This window comes from Halichoeres trimaculatus, unplaced genomic scaffold (genome assembly GCF_033239565.1).
Source record: "Halichoeres trimaculatus isolate MK-OKI-2021-1 unplaced genomic scaffold, fHalTri1.1 fHalTri1_scaffold_22, whole genome shotgun sequence".
NCBI lineage: Eukaryota > Metazoa > Chordata > Actinopteri > Labriformes > Labridae > Halichoeres > Halichoeres trimaculatus.
In genome coordinates, this window is record NW_027437200.1 from 21,220,780 (window position 1) to 21,230,224 (window position 9,445).

Sequence of the window (9,445 nt, forward strand, 5' to 3'; positions counted from 1 at the left end):
AAGAACAGCAGGGGGTCCAGGAGATTGGGAGGAAAGCCAGCAGGAACTTCCTCTTACTCTAAAGTACCTTTCAAGCATCCCTCAAGACCTGAGCCACTCCAACACAACAATGAATCATTTCAAGACTGAAACACAAACATTACTGATTTTGAAATGAAAAACAATGTTATTCATACCCTGAGTGATAGACAGCTAGCTTATTTGACTATTTGCTATTGTCCTCTTTAGCGGTGAAGTGTTTATTGCATCAGTTTTTAAACAACTTTAACATTATGACAGATCTAGAGCATTAGCTTAGCTTAAAGTTTAGAAATAGATAGCTTATTTGGCTATCATGTGTCTCTTTTTTAGTCAAGAAATGTGGATTTTCAAAGTTTTATCATGAAAGAGCTAGTTTTGTGCTTGTTAGCTTGCTAGCCTAACTTATGTAAACATTTTACCCACATTTTTGTTTACATTGTGAGTACAGAAGTAGATAGCAAGCTCATTTGATTATAAGCTAGTGTCATCTGTAGCACATACATTGTTGTTGTATTAGTTTTTATACAGCTTTGACATTAAAGAGCTAATTCTTTAGCTTGTTGACTAATTAGCATACCTTATCTAACATTTTACCCACATTTTTGTTTACATTGTGAGTACAGAGGTAGATAGCTAGCTTACTTGATTATAAGCTAGCATCATCTGCAGCACAAATATTGTTATTGTGTCACTTTTTATATAGCTTTGACATTATGGCACAGCTAAATCTTGGGCTTGTTGACTAATAGCATACCTTATCATACATTTTACCCACATTTTTGTTCAAATTGTGAGTTGGTAGCTAGCTAATTTGGCTTTTTGCTACAATCCAGTGAAGTATGGAGGTAGTTAGCTAAGTTATTAAGCAACAAGTTACAAGTATACTTGTAAATAGATTTTATGAGTTAGATAATTGCACTTGTTAGCCTTTAGCATTGTTGATTTAAATTGTTTTACTCACATTTTGAATATATTGAAAAGAGTTGAAGGTTAGCTCATGTGTAAACATGCTAATAATTTGAGCTACATACTTTGACAGCAAACTTGTTTACTAACGGGTTTGTTTTTACTTTTTTGGAACATAGCTGGTTTCAGTTTCTGACATTTTTTATTAAAAATAAAACTGATAGATTGCTAGCTCTCTAATGCAAAACACTACAAACACTACATTAGCTTGCTTGTTTGCAAAGATAGATGGAGTTTTGACAAGCTAGTTAGCTGCTGGCTACAATACTTAGTTGGAGAGTCAAATCTTGCAGAAGTTCTGCCTCTGTTTGCTTCAGTATTGGCAAATTTCAACGGGATTAACCACCAATAGGTGTCACTACAATCAACGCCAAACAAATAGTTCTTACAGAGACTTTTAAGTTTCATTTTTTGTGCATTAACATGTTGTCACTGCTACGTTTAGCTACAACATGGCCAGCAAGTGCATCAGAACCACTGCGGTTGAGCTCTTACTCATTCGGTCCGCTGTTATTTGCAGCCTGTGGTTGTGAGGCCAACAGGAAATGTGTTCACACAGCACGTGGAGAGCTGGTGGGGACGTTTAGAGCATGAGTTTGCATCCTCCTGTTTGTGTCAAATACGCAGCCACAGTTGGGAATCGGAGTATGTCACCATCCTTGCGTCAGATTTCCTGTCTTTCTCTCCTGTACCAGACTCAAACGGAAAAGGCTGCTGTTGTCTTTCAAGCAGATGCTTGGCATGGAGGCAGAAATGGAGAAAGAGACAAAGATATCAGGAAAACTACAGAGAGGAGTGCTTTTTCGATTGAGAAAACAAAGACAGAGGAGTTAAACTTTTTCGGAGTGTGAGAGAATTTAATAATTTGAGATCTTGTTTGTGGCATGGAAACACTGAGAGCGCCACAGCCCAACTGGGACCAAAAGTTTGAACAAGAGGAAAGAAAAGAGGAGGAGGCTGACCGGTGGGAGAGATCGATGGGAAACAAGAGCAGCAGCAACCATGATAGAAACCAGATGTAGACCCCTACAGTACACGAAAGGACGGAGGGAGAAAGAGGAGGACAGCGAGAGGAGAAAGCCCGGGGAGGGTGGAGGGGGTGACAGAAGATGACATGATTAGGGGAAAATATGAAAAGGATGCAGACAGGGTGAGAGGGAACAGAGGAGACGGCAGGGAGGTGAGGAGAGGAGACACAGACAGACAAAGAGAAGGCAGGAGGATGGAGTGGGAAAGGGAGGGGAGGCCTGAGAGTGATTTCCTCTGCTAAATCTTCATGTATAATCTAACCTGAGCTACAGTAGGTCAGACAGCTCGCCCGGGGTTTTACTGATTGTTTTAGACCACTTAAGTGGTCCAGTCTGTCGCGGGATAGCGTGAGAAGAGGTTTTACAGCAGAGCAGATTTCACATCGCAGATTTCTGATGTATGTAGGGTCTGATATATGAACAGAGAGTGAGGGAGTGCAAAAAACTGCAGGTATGGGTGCAGACAGCCTAGCGGTTTAGGTCTTGGTGCATGAGTTTTTCCCTCAAGCAGGTGGCTTGGGTACAGATCCCACCTGTTGTCTCCTTCCCAAATGTCCCTGCTCTATCCACTGTCCTCTACTCTGATTAAAAGTATAAAAATTACACAAAAATAACTTTAAGAAAAAAAAAGCTGCAGTACCAGAAGTGTCCACTTGGGGCTGGCTCCAAAACACAGTGGCCGCCTCATTAACTTCCATGTTAAGACACCAAGTTTAGAAGTCTGGCACTGTCTTGCTAGCTTGTTTCATTGTTCTTGCGCTAAGTATGCCGACTACTGGTAGGAGACTACATCTATGTTTGATACAGTATATTCATAGTTAGTTGGCTTTGCTAGCCTAAGCAGGAAGTTAGCTTTCCATCTCAGTTGTCCAATTGCATCAATAAATTCAATTAAGCAACAAAATGTATCCTAGCTTAACCTTAAAGGCAGCTTGTAGGTTGTTTTTTCATTTTTCAACATAGCCTATCAAATAAAACATTGCACTGCAAAATACTGGCAAGAGACAGCAGATGTAAATTAGCTTTAAGCTAACTCTGGTGAGACTTATGTGACATTGTCCCTTTATAACTAAATGAAATTAATAATTAGAGTTGGCTTTGCAAAACTATAATAACTTGTAACATTACTATGTCAGAATAAACAAGAAGTGAACAAACAGTAAAGTAGTAGCCATGCTAACAACAATGCTAACACTTCTTGGCTAATCGTTTTGTTGAAACCACTTAATTTGTTGGTAACTACTCGGAGTTAGCACACCTGTTTTGTTGGTAAATAAGATACCAATCGTCATAACATAAGTTTGACTAACAAGCTAGCAATCCTCAAACAAGTTTGCTAGCTTAGCTTTTTGTACTTTCAGCTCTGCTTTTGTTCAAATAAGCCCCAGAAAAGTTAGTCATCAAAGTTGTTCATCAGAGTTGAATGCTCATACTAAGTTTCTGTAGAAACAAAGTTGCTACTTTGAAATCCTAAAAAATAAAACAATTTCCGCTAAATGCTACATAGCTTTAGTGCTAGGTAATATTTCCCCTGCGTTACAAGCAGCAGCTTTAACTTCACATTGGAACTTTTAGTATTGTGACAGCGTGGCTTTAGACAGATTTAGCTGCAAATTTCACGAACCTCATGCTAACGCTAGCTACCACATGCTCATATAATGCGTTAAATCCCACTTTTACAGTCCAAGTTAATATGGCTAAGCTAACGCATTCAGAAAAGTGTGTTTTTTACTTACATTTTTATCGGTTTGGCGCGGTTAGCTAGTTTTCATGATGGATGTTATGATCCTATGTTAGCTTTATTCTGGATTAGCATTAGAATACAATAAAGACAATGATGCAATTGGTTGTGTTGGAGTCCAAAGATTATGTCAATGAGATGTTTATTATTGTGTCAGAGAGCCGTGTTTGCTCTTTTGTGCACTTTATTAGTCTGGATTGTTCCAGTGCTGTTATCTCCACCCGCCTGGTGCTCCAAGCAGGTTAAAACAAACACACAGACTCATTAGCAGTAACAGTCGTCGGTTTCAGTCTGCCAGACTCTGAGGCTGGTACCTCCTGAACGTTTCTCCAGACAGAGGGAATGGAAACACCATCCTCTGCTTTATGATCGCTGCATGATTCAATGTGCATAACTGTTTGCTGATTCTGACACCTATGTGCGCGTGTCAGCAGCAGTGTATGCCTGCACCCCTCCTGTGTTTGTTTGGGTGGACATCTGTTGCTCCAGCCTCAACTTTCTCGACAAAACTGTACTGCACATGTTCTTCCTCCTCCTGAAGTCCGTGCCATCCCTTGTTCCCCCTCTTTTTTCTTCTTCTCTTCTTTTCTCCCAGGTCCAATGTGGAAAATGCGGCATCACCGAAACCACTGCTGCTGGCGTCCAAGTCTCCTAAAATAAAAAGTAACCCTACCGCCTCTTTATTCCACTCTCCCTGGATGTGTTTTTTCTCCTCCTCTCTGTGCCAAACTGCTCCACCCATACCAAACATACAGAAGCGAGAATATAATCTCTTTAATTTCTATCTGTCTCACAGATTGGTCTGCTCCTGCATGTGTGGCTCACTCTGCTCACTGTCTTACTCTCAGCGTGTCACTGGAGTGGGTGTGGATGGTAAACAAAATCCCCTGGGATGCAACAGAGGGCTCTTTTTTCCCACCCGTGGAAGTCAACCACAGAGCTCAAATCATGTCAGTCAGATTTGTTGCCTCTGGGGTTTTGACTGATGCTGACTTCACATCTTTCAAGTTGGATACAGTGAAAAATATACAAAATGAAGCTGTTAGTGTTGCATATTTTTAAAAAAGAAGAGTTAAAATATCATATATAATTCACAAAATTCAACTTTACTTTACAAAAAAATCACTTTTAGGTCTCAACGGCTGTTTTTGATGATAGAACTCAAGTTAGCATCTTTGAAATGATGCTAGCATGACTCAGTTTAGCACAGTGTTTCTGTAGCGTCAAAAAAGGGACTTACCATGACTTCAGTCAGGAATTCCTACATCGTCCTCAGCTCTTTTCCTGCATGTGCTTCCTCTCTGAAACTTTCCCCTTCTCTGTATTTTCACCAAACAGCCTCCATTAGCCCGACTCCTGAGTGACTTGTGTCCGCTTTCGGCTGCCGTTAGGACGGATTCCGCCGTGTAAAAACAGCCGCTCTCCTCCTCTAACTCCCTCCTGTGTGTCCTCCGCAGCCTGGGAATGTCCAAGCTACATTTCTTTCCCTCCCCTCTTCGTCTGCCCGGCAGTCCCACGCACTCCCACCTCCCCTCTCCTCCCCTCTCCTCCCTTCTCCTCCCCTCCTCTCACCTAACAAGAGCGCCACAGTCCCGCTCCTCACTCAAACTTTCCATTCCCCCTTCTCACTAACTTCAATGAATACACAATGAAAAAACCGTTATCCCTCCCTGGCTAATAGAGAAAACTGATATTTTATTGCCCCTTCTTTGTTCAAAGTGGGAGACAGTTAAGAAACGCAATTAAGCTTAATTTGATGGCGTAATTATCGAATCTTCTCGCTTTAGTGCATCTCTGTCATGCAAGTGCCTTCGGAAATATCACACATTTAATGAAAACCATAAAGTTTTATACAACCGGCCATGAACACACCCAAAGTTCTGCAGAATAGTTCCACCAGAATGTTGTAGTTGTTGCAGACCGGTTCCTTCCAGGGGCGTACACAGAGAGTTGGGGAAGGGTGGCCCAGGCCCACCTTGGATTCGGCCACCCTTCAAGCTGAAGTGTACCATGGTAGGCCTATATTGCATACACCCCAAAAAGAAAAATAATCCTTCTGTTTTTACACCATAACTATCTCATAACACAGGATTCTTTATAGAGGTGGAAGAAAAAAATCAAAAATTGATATATCAGGATTATTGTCTTAAAATGTCAAAATTGGTATTCTTTGTCAAAAATTGTTTCTTTTTTTCAAATCCAAATTCTTCATTTCAGTTTTTGTTTTTAAGCTGGACTGGAAACTTTTCCCTAGCTCCTGATATAGCCTGTAGACATTATTTTCATCATTTAACATTTTTACATGGTCTGGTGTTAAAGTAAACTGAAGGTTGCAAAAATCGGAAAATTTCGACGAATCAAATCGGCAACCCAAAAATGTTAATAGAATCGAGTCACTAAAATAGCATGTCGTTCCAGCCCTCATTTTTGAATTTCCTGATTTTACGACATACTATTTTGTAAAAAAAAAAAATAAAACAGAAAATATTTATTTTTGGTTTTCCTGTTTTTATGAGGTACTATACTATTAAAAAAAAAAAAACAGGAATCCGAAAAGTAAAGGAATTCTTAGTATCTCATAAAAACAGGAAAAATAAGAATAAACATTTTGTGTTTTTACAAGATAGTACCCCCTTAAACAGGAAAATTCCAAAACAAATTCCAGTTTTTATGAGGTAGTTATGTTGTAAAAACAGGAAGATTGTTTTTTCCAAGTGAATGCAATATGCCACCGCAGAAGTAAGCTTTTTGTAATATAATCAAAATAAAAAAAGAGGCAGAATTTCAGTCACTAAATCAATGTGAACTGTGAAGAAATATACACAGAGGATTAGGGTTAAGGCATGAATAAAGAGAATTTGGAAAAATAAACTGTAATGATACTCGATTGAACTAGAGATCAAAGTTGTAATAAACTCACAGTGTTTGAAATTTAAGTCAAAATAATCAATTATTATTATAATTAACGTATGAGGATAAAGTTAAAAAATAAATAAATAAACATATTTGAATTTCACAAGATGTAAGTCGAAATATGGTCACAATGTTGCAAGTTGAAAGCCAAAATGAAGACAGAATATTAAGAAATACAAGTGGCAAAAACAATATGTTACCAGACAAGAAGTGGGAAAAAAAGTCGTAATGTTAGGACAGTCAGAATGTAGTCATAATATTACAAGACTAAAGCAAAAGTAAGGTAGTAATGGTATAAATTTAAAGCTGAAATATAGTTATTTTAAAGTCAGAGTGTTAATAGATCAGGGTTACAAAAAAAAGTTGTAATGTGATAAGATTAAAGTGGAAAAGAGTCATAATGGTTCAGAATTAAAGTTGAGAGAGGTTGTATTGTCAGGAGGCTTAAGTCAAAATAAAGTTATGTACATGAAAAGAGTTGTGATGTATGAAATTAAAGTTGAAAAAAGTTGTAATGTTTCTGGATTACAACCAAATGGTCAGAGTTTAAAGATTGAACGAAAAAGTGTATGTTGTGAGATTAAAGAAAAAGAAAAGTCATGAAATTATATTGTATTATTATTAAACATCACAACATTAAAGTTGAAAATGTTACAAGACCATAGTGAAATCAAGCTTTAATGGTGCAAGAATAAATATGAAAGTCGCAATTCCACAAGACTATAGCCGCAAAATGTCACAATATCATGGGATCAAAGAAAAAAAAACAACAAAAAAAACTTGCTATCACAAGATCAAAGTGATAAGAACAAGTCCAAGTGTTACACAATTGCAGTCAAAATGACATCGTTATGATGCTACAATCAAGTCAAAAAAGGACAAAAAATGTTAGTAGATAAAAGTGAAATCAAGTTTTAATCAAAGTTGAAATAGAATTTTAATCTTACAAGATTAACTTTAAAATTAAGTTGCAATTTCACAAAACTACAGTTGCTAAGGGTCACAATGTTATGGGATTAAAGCTGAAAAAAAAGTTTTTAAAGTTACAAGATCAAAGTAAAAGTACAAGTGTTATGTTAAAAAAAATCAGTTAGTGAAGAGATTGATATATGAAATCTACTGTAAAAGACATACTTAAAAAAAAAACTAGCCTGAAAAAAAAGAAAAAAAAATCAACAGTCACAACTCTGTTACTCTCCATGTTTGTTTTTTGCTGTTGCATCTCTGGGGATGAGAGCTCCAATCAAAAGAAAACACCCGAATTGAACTCAGTATCAGGAAGCCTGGTGTTGCATGTCCACTCAGGGCTTCCATAGATTTCATGTGTTGAGCACAGTTTTCATGATGTATCATCAAACTCATGGTGAAATCTGAAAATTCCTGTTCGAGTTTCATGTCATGTGACCTCTGACTCTCATCCTGCAGAGCTGCGGAGGAGACACATTTCTACCACGGCAAAAAGAGACTTATTTTTCTTTCTAATGTAAAAATAAAGTCACGTTTTTGGCAAAAGTCACCGTTACTCACTGCTTCTGAAGTCTTTGGTGGTTTCACTTCTCTGTAACCGTGCCACACGGGTTGCTTTACCACTGCTAAATATAAAGTCTATGGTTTGTTTAGAGACTGCTGGAGCATGAGAAGGAGACTGTTACATGATAAGCCAGCAGCACCACCGTGTGTTTGTCAAGCGGTACTGCAATAATGGAAAATTTTAGAAAACAGGATGTTGGTTTATTTTTAAGGGTTAGGATTTTTTTGTTGCGCTCAGATTTTGCAGTTTGCATAACATGAAGTAAAGTGATGGATGTGTTGTGTTGACATCATAGACCAGAGTATGAAAGAAGACAATGCACGGTGTGGTCCCGTACGTACACCCCGGGAACAAAACCATGCATGAAGGACAAGAAAAACAAGGTAAATCCCCATCCATTCCTGCCTCAGGGTGTGTCCTCCCCTCCTTCATTTCTCCCTGTCTTCCTCACACAGACCTTCATCAACGCTGTCGTCATCATCTATCAAACTTGGCACCGGCCCAAATCCTCTACACCTGCGGTTCGGAGCCACACCTGGTGTAAGGCTTATCATTAAGAGGTGCGTCTCCTCCCTGCTCTTGTAAAGTTTCTGTTTTATGAGGGCCAAATTGCCTCTTGTGATAAATTAACTGGAGAAAGTTGAAACATAAACTGTAGAATGAGAGTGATGCCTCAGCAGTAACACACACACACACACACACTGTTCATTATCAGTGAGGCTAAACAACAATACAACAGGTCGCTCTGCTCTATTTGCTCACAAAGAGGACATGCATGTTTAAGCACATGCTCCAAACTGAAAGAAGGGCAGAAAGGGACATAATAAATGTGCAACAACATCAATTTTCTATTTTTTACTTGAGGATGAACTGTGTTTGTGTCACATGTTTGTAAAGGCTAGCAGCTAGCGAGTAAGAATTCAGAAGTTCACCTGAGTTCATGTGGAGCGCTTGTGAACAGAAACCACATTTGTCTTTTTTTAGCAGTGATCTTATAAGATTAGAGTAACCCACACCTGTCTGCCAAGAGTATAAACGACGCCTTTGTCAAACCCAGATGGCTGAGGTTGATTTGTAGACAAACAACAACTAGAAAAGCCGGTTTGACACCAGATGATCTGATACCAGACGTGGAGAGTCTGAAATGAGCTGGCTTACTTATGACGGACGGTTTCCGAGGAAGGTGATAAGCATCAGGACAAAAGAAGATTAACTTTGTTTTAAGTTTTTTGTAATGCAAAGAAT

General features: G+C 38.6%; 1 protein-coding gene across 1 annotated transcript in view; it reads right to left on the reverse strand.

The window, feature by feature from the left end:
* Window positions 1–5,259, reverse strand: part of arhgef40 (Rho guanine nucleotide exchange factor (GEF) 40) — a 42,651-nt gene extending 37,392 nt beyond the window's left edge. Inside the window, exon 1 of the mRNA XM_074699373.1 lies at window positions 4,997–5,259. Within this exon, the coding sequence (XP_074555474.1) occupies window positions 4,997–4,999 (3 nt within the window). The 5' untranslated portion in view covers window positions 5,000–5,259. The remainder of the gene's footprint in view (window positions 1–4,996) is intronic.
* Between the last annotated feature and the right edge of the window lie 4,186 nt (window positions 5,260–9,445).